At 44.6% G+C, this 15028-nt stretch overlaps 1 protein-coding gene across 2 annotated transcripts; it reads right to left on the bottom strand.

The window, feature by feature from the left end:
- Window positions 1–2030: 2030 nt before the first annotated feature.
- On the bottom strand, window positions 2031–13856 carry LOC145441173 (uncharacterized). 2 transcript variants are annotated; one of them, XM_080318980.1, is made up of 8 exons: window positions 10986–13856; window positions 10320–10445; window positions 10136–10258; window positions 9301–9461; window positions 9165–9232; window positions 6428–6481; window positions 6108–6189; window positions 2031–5004 (listed from the first exon to the last, which is right to left on the bottom strand). In XM_080318980.1, the coding sequence occupies exons 1-8, from the start codon at window positions 11859–11861 to the stop codon at window positions 4224–4226; spliced, it is 2271 nt and encodes a 756-aa protein (XP_080175106.1). In that variant the 5' UTR covers window positions 11862–13856; the 3' UTR covers window positions 2031–4223. The 2 variants fall into 2 exon arrangements, with proteins under 2 accessions (XP_080175106.1, XP_080175107.1); XM_080318981.1 differs by having other exon boundaries at window positions 9301–9458; window positions 10986–13853.
- Window positions 13857–15028: the final 1172 nt, after the last annotated feature.

Below are 15028 nucleotides of genomic sequence, written 5' to 3'. Positions count from 1 at the left end.
CTATTCTATTTGGTACTCCAAAATTATATTGCCATGCTCTATTATACTGCCTATTGTCGTCACCTGCTAAAACGCTGAGCTTGGAAACTGCCTCAGCTTTATTGTTTAGTTGTCACGCGGTAGCTTTCCGCACCAGTAGAATTCGTTGTTTTACTTATCTAATTATGACTATCTCGACCACATGTGCCGCAAATGAGCTGAAAGCTCTTGTTTTCGTGCCGCAAATGAGCTGAAGCACTTGATTTAGTCCCTTATATATATATTGGTTTTACGATCTAAACATTCGACAGAGCTAACCGAGTCCGATTTTTTTCAGTTTGTTTTCTCTTCGACTTTACATCTCCCAAGAGGCGATTGTTGCAGACGACACCGATATCGTCAACAACTTGTCCCTCAGCATAGCAACAAATCTCCTGGTAGGCAGGTGCAGAACCAACGTTCGTATTTAATCGTACATGCAAGTTACTACACTATCCAACGCGGGCCTTTTGGATCGGATTTCACTTGGATGGATAGATTCATATTTTTCTGGTCGCACCTGGTACGAACTTGCCTGCATCGTATGAATTGATAGCATATGGTTTTGCCAATTGACAATGTTCGTTTATCGTGGTCTCCAAGTCTGCCTCCCGTCGCGGGTCGGATCCAAAAGCCGCCGTATATGACATATTGAATAGAACACTGTAACATTTAGGAATGTTTCGCGACCACAGTCACGACGATATATAAGTTGACATATTTGTATGCTCCCTTTATTCTTGTCCCTGATACGTGTGTCGTTTGCGCAATGGAAGACATTTAACTCTAAACGCCTACTTTTCGACTTTGTTTTAGTAATACTAAATCACGTTCGTGTTTCCACGGTACTCGAAGAAAGTGTGGAGAAACATATTTTGCGAGCGGAAATTTGATATGTAAAATAGTTCAATTGACTTTGTAAGGCCGGGCACCTTTTTGAATCAGAAGTTATATATAGCAGGGTCACCACAGATGTTTACATTATATTCTTCGAGCACCGTGGAATTTCCATACAAAGATTTAGCATTGGCGTTTTCGCTTCTATGAATGACTACCTCTTGGTCCATTTTTCCTGAAAACTCTCAACTCGGTCAACTGAGTGTGAACTTGTTTACGTTTTTGGAATTTGTTGTCGATCTCACAGATTGATGATTATAATGTGAACTGTGATCAACGAAAATGTTCAACATATGATATCTTGACAGATTGTTATTTATATGGAAGTATTTGATATTAAATTTCTGAACCTGTGCTGGATAGGCTAAAAATACAATCATTTTTCATTGACTCAGTAGTGCTTCGCGGCCCGTATGCTTGATACCCCTGGTCTACAGCATGCAACACATATGCTTGCGAATATTCCAGCCGGAGCCTACGATATTCATATGACTTACAAACATTTGCCAGTGTGCTATAGTTGTCAGCAATTACCTTTGAGACTACGACCTGGCCGATTCCATCAAGTGCAATTCATAGGGGATACTTGCGCAATGACAATACTTAACTTCGTCTTGGATTACTTCACCAGGAAATCGTCTACACTCCATCAGACACTACATCTGCACAAAAGTACTGGTACGTTAAGTACAGCCATACTAGGCCACGAAATGTGTCATTTGCTGATTTTATCGCAACAAACAATATGTTCAATGTTCATATTGCCAAATTTATCCACTCGAAGCTTTTCAACTGATTCTCATCAGGAGCGAACGTTGGTAAATGCGTTAAATCAAATTCGAAATATCGGAAGAATTTTGCCGTCGTTGCGTTTTGGCGATATCTGGTTAACCGCATTTATTGACGTTCGCTCCTGAGAGTCAGTCGAAAAGCTGCGAGTGGAATAAATTTGGCAATATGAACATATTGTAGTTACATACTTCTGAAGGCCTATTTGTTGATTTTGAAATCGCGAACTATTATGCATTTTTGAACCTGTCTAGTGTCCACTTCCAGTTCGGTCACATATTTACCGCTAACTTTGCCCATGCTGCCCAATAATCGACAAAGTGATATACATCAGTAACTTGCCTTTTATTCATACGTAATTTCGTTGGTACGCGCATCAAGACATACCATATGTACATAATGTCCATTGTCCAGGCGTGCCGTTGATGAGATAGAGAACCGCAATGCAGAAAGACAAAACATGCTTCGGTATTCGTAAGAAAAAAATACAACCAACCACGCGTCCATGTCCTAAAACGGGCAAACAGTCACACGCATTACACGGGCTAGCCTCGACAACGGGGCCGCGTTCAGTAACAAAAGATTTGGGAAAAGTCACCAGCACATCTCGCCGGTCCTGACGAGACACGTCAAAAGCGTAGGTGACAAAAACATCAGCTCGCCAAAACGCAAATCGAAATAAGCACTGGTCGGATAACGTCAAATAATCAAAACGATGGTGGCACAGTAACAAGAATTAACAGCTCAGACTCGAAAAAAATGATTATCACAGCTCGCACAATAAACAAAATATAGATTTTCAAGTTGATCGCGCGCAGCATACACTGAATATGTTTGTTCTCTAGTGCGACCAGCGTTACCGCACCTATGGCTTCTGTGGGCTTGAACTTTCACGGTCGCTGAGTAGCCACGCTGACGTGGCACTTAATAGTGGCTATTTGTATTTCGCCAACCGAACAAGTTCAAGAAAAACGAAATAGCATAAAACTAACCTAGGAGGGACACTGCATTTGCGAGATAGTAGACTTGTAACGCTATGTGCTGCTATGATTTGCATAGTACCTCCATCCATGCGAATCGATGATTGTATCGGTGTGGCATGCGCAATTGTTCAAGCTACTATGATTGGAAAATCGAGGACGGTACAAACCACCACGTAGCGCAGCGTGCTCAGATCAGCGTTGTCCATAAAGGCTCGGAATTGTGATCGAATTCCACTTTACAGCGACAAGCCAGAACGAAATTAGAGTTACGGCGTTCAATCGCCGATTAGAAGTCAATGTTTCGCCTTTTTGACGTCATTAAGTCAAAATCTGCACGTTGCGCTACGCGGACAACCTGAATCAAACAAAAAAATTTGGTAACGTCGAAATTGAAGAATATGACTGACAGGCAAAATGAAACACGGAATCAAAAAAATCTTCAAATCAATTGACATAAAAGTCACAAACGGCAGTCAAAGCCTAATCTAGCATAACGGATAGGCAACGCGTCTGTTTCGTCAACATCGCGAGGTAAAATTTTGAAGGAATTCATTCGTCGAACACGAAAAGCTACTATGATATCTTTTGAACAAATCGCGTCGGCAAGAGCGTGCGTTTTAACACGAGAAACGCAATTGGCAGCATAAGGGAGCATAGATACAAGCAACCCTAATTAGTAGTTGGTAATGGCAACGGCGCACGCCTCAAGGCGCTATGCTATAACTACGCGCGATAGATTTACTGCATTAAAAAACACGACGACTTTTATTATGATTTTGACAGCTATGATCGCATCAGCTATGATTCACCGCGGGAGTCCTATGATTGGCAGTTTTACGGTCGGCCGACCCTACAACGGCGATATACGATTCGCGCAATAACAACGGAAGACTTGAGAGATTCTACGATGATGATTCTACCAAAAATCTAATGCATAGTCGCGGCGAATTTTCGATGATTGATTTCTCGGGGGCGACATACCGGCAATTTTTACACGAGTGGCTTCTGACGGCGTGCCGCGAAATCGAGGACGAGAAAGGAATAATGTTCGCATTAGGGCTGGGCTTCAAATGGGGATTCAAATGGAGTATTAATTGCTATGACTATAGAGTACTAAAATTATTGTTCCTGGATAGTCAGTGGGAGATCTACTTTCGATGCTGGATCGGTTGTAATACAGGATCGAAAACCTGCATAACAAACCGACGACGTACGTCAGTGGAAACGACATATCTGTGAAGTAGTGATGAATAAACACCAATCAAAGCGCAACGAAATAGGTATGGCCGAAAATACATCAACTATCTCAAAGTGATATAACTAGAATTATTTGAACTTTCCAATCGTTAATTCTGTTATGACCTCATAATGAGTGATATTCGAGATATACTAGACTAATGCACGATTCGGAATCGAACATGCCCAGCCCTAGTCCGGATGAAATACGATGAGTGGTAATGATTGAGACACCGATAACGGCAGTCGCCAAGACGACGTAGGGACGGAATCGTCGATTATTTGCAAACAACGGTGGCATCAGCCCGACGCTCTAAACCCGGCGAGGTGCAGCAGCGAGCCGGCCGCCAACTTGATCTCTTCGTCGTCCGAATCGGCCGACATCGAATGCTTCTTCCTCGCGGCCGCACGCTGCAGCGCGTTGCCCCGCCTCTCTCTACCGCTCTGCCGCGTTTTTCTCGCCGAAGACCGCGTGCCGTACGGCGACGGGCGCGGCGGCGCCGCAGCCTTCTTGGCTACCTTTGGCGGCGGCGGTAACTTTTTGGCGGGCGCGCGACGCCGCGTTTTGCGAGCCACTTTTGGCGAGTCCTTCCCGCTGTCCGCGTCGCTCGTGAGCTCGGACGGCGTGATTTTGCGAGCGCGCGGCTTCTTCCCCGTCGCCGGCTTGCAGCGCTTCTGAAACTTCACTTTTAACCCGCGCTTGGTCGGCGTCTGCGTGGATTTCGACGTATTCTTCGAGGATTTTTTAGCTTTCTTTGCTTTCCCTTGTTCGGGGCTGTAAGATCTCTTCGCCCGGCGCTTCCGCTTGCCGGAAACGCCGCCGTCCCGTTTTCCCAGCCCGTGAAAGCCGCTGTCGGCGAGGTCGAATTCGTCTTCTTCGTCCGCAGACTCGGCGGACGCGTTGTCGTCGGTGTCGAGGTCGGTGCCGCACGTCTCGAACTCGTACGCGGCATCGGGAGCCGATTTCTCGCTGTCCGGGGTCGGACACCGGGCTCCGGTCGTGTCGGCCGGGTGCGCGGTCGAGTAAGTGTGGTCGTCCGCCGGGTCAGTGATCACCAGAGGGATACTTCCGGCGACATCGCTGTAACGAGAAAGTCACGCGTTATTGACTTATATTATGATAGACGCGGAAACAGGATTGAAAGCAGAGCTGGTCAATGACCATGTTTAGTAACGGATTACTTCTACTTTTTCTCGGTACGTTTACTATTTCTCAGTTTTACCTCCTCGCACTACTTGAGCAATTATGATTTACATACTTTTTTACTGACTTGGAAATTGAGACTTCTACACTAGTGCCAACGATACCTACTTTAACCAACCTCTAACTGAAAAAGCTAGGTCGTCGAACAGACGGTCGCACGTCGATCCTCCGTGCTCTCAGCGGAAATGTTGATTTGAGATATTTATGGAAGTCGTAATGACACATTTAGCCAGACGCACTTTTAAAGTATTCAATATTTGATACTACCACACAACGACAAAGATTGATAAACGTAATCGACGACATTCGAAAAACATCCGAGGTAATCGTAACGTAACCGACGATTTGCATATCTAATCCAGCTCTTTGCAAATATGCACGATCGCTCGCTCGACTTTTCACGTTTACGGGAACTGTGACATAAACCGAACAGTTGTGAACAAGAACAAGTGTGTTGTATGAAGTTATTGACAGTAGAAACGTCGGTTTCGTAAATTCCGCTGCTCATTATCGCATTACATGTATTAGCTCTGCTCGTCATTCTGTCTCAAGACTAGTAAAGTGGCGAACTAGCCACACGTAGTCGGTAGATATTTCGAGTAGCGCCGGACTGAATTCAAGAATCCAAACAGGCCTAGGCCCGGAGAAAAGATCAGTTCCCGATAAGATAAACTACAACATATTACAATATTCTGTCGTGTGGCAATAACTGGAGATGTGGTGTTTGCGATGATATGGTGTTGAGAGCGTTAAATTCGTCGGTTAATTAGCGTTTCCTTCCTTCCTACGCAACGGGTTTCAAGTAGACCTCGCCAGGAGTGTTGATTTTGAATAAGCCACTCGCAGCAAATCGATACCGCAACGAAAACGCGGCTACAGCAATCAATCCGTTCCAACAAACCGGCGCGTATTTCGGACTGAAAAGGCCTAAAACATCGCGCAGACGACGTGTACTGTATAATGTGTATCTGTATACTTACTCCTGATTTTTGCCAAAGATTTCGGCCGCCAATTCTTTCAAAGTGCTCTGCACGCCGTCGGCAGAGTTGCGATCGATTGCATCTGTAAGAAAAACAAACGGCATCACCATGTGTATCGAATTGTCGTGCGCGTAGTAGTAAGAAAGCAAAACACAAAGTAACAACAACAGTTCTTAATGCGTACTTATCAATACGCGATATCACGCTGCGCAGTATAGCATTCACTAATTGCGAAATTGCGTTTTTATAACAAGCCTCGCGTCTATTCGGACGACGCTGATCGTCGTAGGTCAAAGTTGTTATTTCGTCACAATACTCACCGTTTCCTTTCATCAGCTCGATGAGGTTCATGGCCGCGGACGCCACATCTGGATCTGAAATATAGAAACGGTAGCGTTAGTCAGTTACATATTCGGATACCGGTTGGTAAGGCCTAATTCCCACAAGGTCGCGTGTTTACAGTGCGACATTTACCGGTTGTTTAGCAACGGGACGCTGTATTCGACGCTTATGATCGACTGAAGAGGACTAATGTAATGTAACTCGGGACGTAACTGGGCATAATTCCACTACATTTCCGCACAGCTGTTTCGATTACTATACTTCGCAGCGGGTGTCGGGAGCCTGAGACTGATACCAACGATACGCGTTATCGCAAAAAACGGACTAGCCAACGCGCTAACGATTTTGCGATCTGACTCAGAGCAGTACATTCCTCGAACACACCGGACACGTTTGCGTGTTTTCGATTTGACATCTCTATTTTGCTGTTTCAGTTGAATTACCAAGTAGCGTATGCATGCTGGTGAATTCTACGCGAATCTGCGCCTCCAATTTGACAATGGACGCTGTCCTTTGCTATTTTCTATTATTTTTCATTCAATGTACAATTGTGCGTACATGCCTCTTATTTACGTATTCTAGGCCAAGGTGATGTCTGATCGGAAGACTACTCAAAGGCGTTTCGGCGTGTTTCTATCTTTTCGTCAAATCGATGAGAATATCAATAACTAAGCAAAAAGTACGCGTTTCAAATCTAATTTCAATCACAACTCGGGGAATGAAGAATGGCAGGAATTCATACACGTACGTACGTAGAATATAGAACATATTCCCCGACACTGTATTCCACCCATCGAATGGTCTTGAATGTCACAGCGGGAATTATAATTATACCGCAAGGCGATTACTGCGACACTTATACATGATGGACAAATGAACAGCGTCGCAGCAGCAAATCAGAGGACCCCTTACCGACAATATGCACGCGTCATAATGCTATCGACTGCAGACATGTCGACAAAGCGCGAGGCGCCCATTCGCTCTCATTGTGTGTACAATGCCGGAGAAAAGTATTTGGTGCTATCGCATGAAAGGCACCTCTCTGAGCAAACAAACGCCCGATAACAGGCGAAAAGAGCAGCTTGCCGTATCTGAACAACCACGGAAAGCGACACTGCCCTCTGTAGCGTGGCTTTGTTATATTTACGGACACTTTCGCCAGCGAAGTGGCGTGTTTAAGCGAAAGCATAGTCCCGCGTAATGTATATGCGCCAGAAATCACAGAGGCGATACGCATTCCTTCATTAGCCTCGGGGCCGACTTCTTAGTCATTCTGCGCTGGAACTCACCAGAGTGTAACGACAAAAGAAATCCGAAGCCCGATTCCTCGTCGCCATGGCAACGTTAATAGTAGGTTGTCTTGAATGTATAGCGATTTGAAATGGCGAGTTAAAATAATACCGCTTCACGCTCGGCCGGTTTCGGTAGTCTGTTGTCGGCATGGCGCGATGTCGAAATACTTTCAGAATACGCGTTAAAAGGCTGCGAAGTGAATTGGAGCCAATTGGAAGGGTTGATCGCGGTCTGTCCCTCGACTTATCTTTAGATAATTACAGCGGGATCACGCACACGGCGGCGTGAATATGAAATTTGAACGCATACGACCGTATAGCGACTGATGATTGGATGTTTCCGATACTATACGAGGTCGAAAATTCTGGTCAAGAAGAGAATTTCTCGAATTACAACTTTTATCCCACATACCCACTCGAACTCGATTTGAATTAATATTTGGACGCGAACGCGGTATAATTGTAGGCCGACGCGAAAATTGCCACCTTATCAGTCAAAGCAGCGCGAGACGACAAGACTAATACTCGTTAATCCGACGCAATCCATAAGCGGCTGAATTATTAATCGTCGCTTGCATCGCACCGATTTGGATAAGGCAGCACGCAAGACCCGCTAAAAGCCGGGTTTCGTGCGCTCGAAAATGTGGTGCGCGACCCCAATATAAACTCCCCGGGTTCCGTTCACTAGGACAAAGGTAAATCGCTCACAAAATCACACGACACGATCACACGATTCTTTACTTTCATTCAGTGTGCATGCCTCCTCTTTACTACGCCTAGGCCAAGGTGGGTGTCCGATTCCATTGACAAATCCAAGTCGCTTCGACATCTTCCTGTCTATTCATTGTATCGCATTTTTTGTGGTGTATTGAACTGATAAAATTGCTAATAAACCAATGATGATGATGATGACACGCAAATTATCCCGAATCGCCGTAGTATATCTATGTCACGTGCGTCTGCTGCTAAGAATTGAATTGAGGAATACCAAATACGTGACACCGCGCAGTATGCAGTACAGAAAATAGAACAACGCTATCGCGTACCGAAGAAATTCGATTTCAAATTAAATATGTATCGATATCCCGACGGACAACGCTAAAGGTCGCGTTAACCGTACCACAGTGCCAGATTGTAGCGACGCATCGCGAGATCAGACACAACGAAGGAAGGAAGTCACTCGATTCTAAGCGGCAGAAGCGGAACTAATGCAAGAGAGCGCAAATGGCGAATGAATGGCGAAAAACAATGGACTACAGCCCGATGACAAGACACGGTCGACCTGATTTGGCGACGAGATATAAAAATCCGGACGGCATTGCAAACATGTCGTAAACGCGATTTACGACCCGCGCGTATTGTACACTATAATGTCACACTATCGAAAATTCGAAATAAAGAGGTGTGTCTGTATTCAACTGACCGGCACAAGTAGAATCCGACGGCTGCGACATGCTGGGGGACCACAGCGGCACTCTGCCGGCTCTCACTCTGAAGACAGAACGCAAAAAAACTGTCACACATGCGCACATGACATGAAATACACAAAACGCTCCTACCCTGGTAAGAGATTGGCGAGGTTGTGAAGCGACAAGGGCTGCCCGATTCCGTTCGAGTACAGGTACGGGTAGAACGGCGTCCTTTTCAGAGCTTGGATCAGATTCGGCCTGTAGGCGGGATCGATGCACCACAACGAGCCCTTGCCGGGGTCGTTGATCTGCTGAAAACGCGCGAATCTAGTCAACCCGGTCGCGGGCATTCATGAAATATGACGACACAACCGCGGCGACGGAGCAACCAAACTGCGCTTGCGAAGACTAAAACCATACAATCAAAGGTGGCCAAAGTAATCAACGTTTCTACTTAGTAAAAAAAGCCGTGAATTTCTATTCAATTTCAACTAGAAGCCGCAAGGCATGTCTAAGTACTTCAAGTTAAGTAAAAATCGAATATTCAAGTAGCTGCAAAACGTAGATATGGTTGATGAGTCACATATTATTAGCAGTTATTCGGAGATAGCCACTTGCTATATTGTGGGGTGCCAACACAAAATGATCAATGACAGAACAAATCGGTTCCATTTCCGAAAATATATTCAGTTTCCGTGCTATAAGGGATTGTTCGTCCGTTCGTCACGACAAATTCGCCGATAAAAGTGATGCGGGCCTATCTCAATACTACTTTCCACTTTATAAAATCCGAAGTGTAGAGCTTTAGTAGTTTTTCTTGCCTACAAACCGGGTTGGAGTGAAAGTAGTCAAAAACCCAACCAATTGCGTAAGCAGTACAAGAAGGCAAAACATACTCGAGATCTCGAAAAATATAATTCGTTACCGATACTGACCGCCTCTGAGTTGATATGCGACTGTGGATATAATCGATGCTACAACTTACCTTTTCCTGCTCCACTTTTTTAAAGCATTTGTTCAGCGACAGATTATGCCTGATCGAGTTCTTCCAACCGGACGGCGCGGTTTCGAAATACGGAAAGTGCTTACACACCCACGAGTATATTTCCTGCATACAACGAGAAATCGCGTAACCCACCGCGTCTTTGTCGGCAGAAAAATACGCTTACCTTCACGGGAAGCATTTTCCTAGGCGAGTCTTCGACAGCCATGAATATCAGACAGCTGAAGGAGTACGGCGGTTTGCCGTTCGGGTTGTACGAGGTTTGACCGTACTGCCGAGTAGAAAAGCCGCCCTGAAATTATCATATTCGGTAACGTCGGTTCCGGTACCGCGAAGCGGGCAGACACAACAAAACGCGGACACGAGGCCCCGAAATTGTACTCATTTATTTGCGACGTTACACTGGTGATTGTCTGTCTAAGTGTTCGAGGTTTATTTAGGTTCTTCCTCGCCACGTTATCCGCGTCAGCAGCGTCTTATAAAAGCCTTGTAGTGCGCCGTGCTACAAGTCGGTAAATACGGAATCAAAAATAAGGAATTATCGGCCTGGTGTAAAATGACCACAGTTTACCAAAAACAACAACAGGCGATGGTCCTATATTATAAATTGTTACGAGTTACGACTCCGGCCAAAAACATACTTTATTAGTGGCGATCGTGTTTTCAACGGTGAAATGGCGTAACAGATAAACCGTGTAATCACACGAACAAATAAAACGCCACAGCGCCTAAAATACAGATTAGGGAAGAGAGACGAAGAGCGCTTAACCACCTATACACTAGGCGCTATATTCAATAAGGATGTACTGATACAAGAGAGAATAAAACGTACCTGACTTCCCGATTCCACCTTGGACTTAGCCGTGAATATCGCGTTCGACTTCTTGCCCTCTTCCTCCGCGTCGCTTTCGTCGCCGCTAAGGCTGATCCCCGCGTCGTCCGGGTTGCAGCTCCGTATCGTTTTCAGCAAGTTCTTGTTGTCGCCAGTCAACCACGACAGGTTGGTGAGGTCAGAGTCGTCGTCGTCCGCGATTTCCGCTTCGGCAGCCGCGGCCGGGCTTGTTTTTGACGATGATATCACGCTCAGTTTCGTAAAGCCGCCGGACTTGATGTTGTTGTCGCTGCTGCGCGAAAGTTTGATATCCGGCGTGGTCAAGCGAACTCGGAAAGTGTTATTCAGGCCGGAATGAGATGTTTTCGTCGGCGACGGCACCAGCCCGGTTAATTTGAAATTCATAAAACTAGCCAGATTCCCGCTGATGTCGTCGTCTTTTTTATCCAAGCCATTTTCCTTATCGTGTAGTCCGCGCAGCACGATCGGACCGGCCGGTCTCGCCACAAGTCCATCCGTTTTCGGTCTTGAAAGCACGGTCGCTCTCCGGACCGGTTTCGGCCGCGGGTTTTTCAGCAGAGTGCGATTGATCACGATACGACCTAGCGCTTTCACGACCGGTACGTTTTTACCTTTGCCGTCGCCGAAAATTTCCAATAGATTCGTCTTACGCTGCGGATTGGGGCTGCCGTTGGTTTGCGACGGCTTCAAATTCACGACGAACGTGTTCTGGTTTACGGTGCCGACAGCGGACACGCGAACTGCATCGGGCGATGCGGACTTTATTTCCGATGATGATGCTTTATTAACGACGCATTTTCCCGACGTGCCAGTGTCGGCCACAACCGGCGTCGCTACGTTATCGAGTATCATCATCACCTTGACTTGTCACCACGCGAATATCACAGCATGTCCCAGAATTTAGAGTAAGACTTATATGGGACCTCGGCTGTAACGAGCAAACAAGGCTTAGCGTAATCCCGTTGAAATTCGATCAAAGCCAGCGCTAAGAGAATCGAGCAATTGCGACTGTGCCTACGCGTGAAATCGACAAAGAAACCTTCCAGGGTACGAAAGCGAAGCTGCATGATAACATCGATCGCTTTCCTGGCGGTAGTCGCTAACGAAAGCAGGCGTACCTTCAAAATACTACACGACGCGATCCCGGCAATAGTAATTCGCGGGATCATGAATGGTGTGTGTCCGAAGTAGTCCACGCTCAAGTGCATGTGAACTGGGCTTTTGTTTTTCAACTGCGCGGTTACCGCAGCGAAACGTCGATCGCAACATTAGAATTGTGCCAGATACCCGATAATTGCTAACTTCCTTCAAATAATCGGATCGCTCGCTTGTACGGCTATATAAAATACTATTCATAATCGCAAAAAAAACTTCAATAAATTTGGAACATATTTCACAACAATGACAAAATTGAAGCGATACGTTTTATTTAAATAACCACTCGTCACTAACTTACGTACAAAATCACAGCAACAACTTGCTAACGCTAAGGACATACGGCGTAAACTGCCCTGTGGCTTCCCTGTAATGCGAGATATGACGACACACGTATGAAGTAAGCTTGCATCTCTCACTGCCGTCGCCATAGCAACAATGAGAAAGACTTCCTGTAGTCATCATTTCCAGCTACGTTCATTCGCTGGCTCGGCCTTCTATCTCGTTTACACCGTCGCGAACATAGTTCCCTCGGGCGTAAATCTTTTACTACACGCAAGTCGCGCGTGAGCGATGCAAAACACTAATCGCGCGAGGGCAATTATTCATGACTGACGTTTATCGGCGTACTAGCGCTAATATCCCAATCGACAATTAGCTTTATCAATGACTGCAGCGAAATATTGCGACGATGACATTGCTGTCGGTACGAAGCACTAATCAAGTAATGACTAGGTTCTACACTACATCATGAATTAAATAACAATGTGTTGCCGAGTTTAACCATAGACTTCTTTGGAAATGGATTGTGTTCACATGCTCGGGCCGCCATGGTATGAAAATGGAGATACTCACAATCGAGTATGTCTAAATCTCGCGGAATACAATTTTGAAAGGGCAGACCCAGCCAATGGCTAGCTACATTCCATATTATATTACATATTGAATCATTGTGTTCGAAAAATGCGCGCGAAGAAGGCTTGATTGTTTGCTCAAGAAAAACAAGACCCTGGTATATAATTGATAGAGGGTAAGTTGGCCAGCAGGATAACATGATGTTAATGTTTCGACACACAAAAGTAATATCAATGGCAGCGTGTATCTCTTCTATGCTGCAACTATTCTCCATTCAGAGTGCAGCTGACTTGATGATCTCCAGTGCCCTTCTCTACAGCGGGGTTATACGTTAGTATACACTTTGCTCTCTTTCGCAGTTATGTGTCTTTTGTGGAATCGAATAAAGAATTCTCTCTCTCTGTACAGTTCTTTATAAGTGTAGTAAATAAAAAAGAGTTCAATAGTTAATATCAATGCCTCAGTGTGATCAAAAACTCTGGGTCTAATACATAACAAACACAACACACTGACAGGGTTACAAGTGGACCGGAAAATATAGATTGCAAATAGAATGCAAAAAGCTGTTACTACCTACCAGAACAGGACTACTACAAATGCTTTTGGACACATCTAAGATAGTGTTCAACCAACACCAAGATATGGAATAGCGTTCACTGTCCACCAAAATTAAAGCACCAAGCCAAGTATTGATTGTTGGAAATTAGAAAATGCTTGTTATCTCATAGCTGCCTTTAAACATACACAGATTACCTTATCAATCGCACATATGCCATATTGTTAAATTATGGGTAGTAAATTGTGAAGCTGGTGATGTCATGTTCCATCATATATCTTGCCAAATAATGTCAATAAAGATAAGATCCACAAAATCAGCCATATTGTACATGTAGTTCATAAACATAAGCAAGCAATATGAGATCCACTCTTAATGTGTTATCAAACACACATATTTCCATTCTTCTAACTTGCCTTAATATATGGCAATAAGCATGAATAATTCTTGTGGATAATTGCAGAAAAAAATGATAAGTTTGATTGACTAGGGCAGATATGGACGTAGGGCTGTTAGAAATCGGCCGTAAGTTCATTTACTAATTTTTACAAAAGTTTCATAAGATATCTTACACAAATTGGTATATAATAAAAAATTGTCAAGCTGTCACAAATGCTTCATGTCACAGATGGTCCGTAGACATATGAGCATGCGACATTACAGCATGCGACAATTTGGCATGTGACGCATGAGCATGTGAGTTAAATTACGGGTTAGGGGTAGGTTAGGGTTGGATTTATGGTTGAGTTAGGGTTAGGCTTTAGGTTAGGATATATATAAGGGTTAATTTCAGGGCTATGTTTCGGGTTAGGGTAAGTTTTGGGGTTATATAGTCACATGCTGAAGTGACGCATGCTGATGTGTTCCATGCTCAGCTGTCGTTTTCCATTGTGTCGCATGCTTATATGTCGGGCAACCGTCACATATGTTCAACAAGCATTATTGCCGTATTGAAAAAGCCAAGATGACTGTTGGAATTGTCTCCAACTGTAGATAAATCCTTGAAAAAATGTAATTGCCAACTCAACAACAATACAAATACTGGTAAATTTATAGCCTCATCTAGCCTACATCAGGATCCCGGTGGCATGGGAAAAGAAGAGATTTCCATGGCGGGCAAATTAGGCTTTCTCTATCTTCCTTTTCAATGTGTGCCTTTGTACATTTTAACACAATAGAACTGTCAGGATTTATAGTGCTAAGGATTCAATATCTCGCACCTAAACTTTATATTCACACCCAGACTTAATTGTGAGAAACAAAGTAGATGAAACATAGAAACATCACCAAGACAAAAACTATTGGTGATGAAATTTTGCATCACTCTGTTGTGCCCTTTTGATTTTTGGATCCGTTTGCAACTGAGTATGGCATTAATAATGGATCAATATCAACAAGGATTGCCTGACAAGACAACAAGAATACTCTAATCTGGCATTCGAGAATAGGCCTATTA

This window comes from Botryllus schlosseri, chromosome 6 (genome assembly GCF_051294905.1).
Source record: "Botryllus schlosseri isolate E-star chromosome 6, Bs_hap1, whole genome shotgun sequence".
Classification (NCBI taxonomy): Eukaryota; Metazoa; Chordata; class Ascidiacea; order Stolidobranchia; family Styelidae; genus Botryllus; species Botryllus schlosseri.
Note: the sequence above shows the minus strand (reverse complement) of the source record. Positions and strands in the feature narration are given on the sequence as shown.

Excerpts from the sequence above, each read along its gene's own strand:
- LOC145441173 (XM_080318980.1), bottom strand. The coding sequence starts at position 11,861 with ATGATGATACTCGATAACGTAGCGACGCCGGTTGTGGCCGACACTGGC. Across the intron at positions 10,446-10,985 it reads AGGTGGAATCGGGAAGTCAG|GGCGGCTTTTCTACTCGGCA; the intron begins GTACGTTTTATT and ends TGATAATTTCAG. Across the intron at positions 10,259-10,319 it reads GGAAAATGCTTCCCGTGAAG|GAAATATACTCGTGGGTGTG; the intron begins GTAAGCGTATTT and ends CGTTGTATGCAG.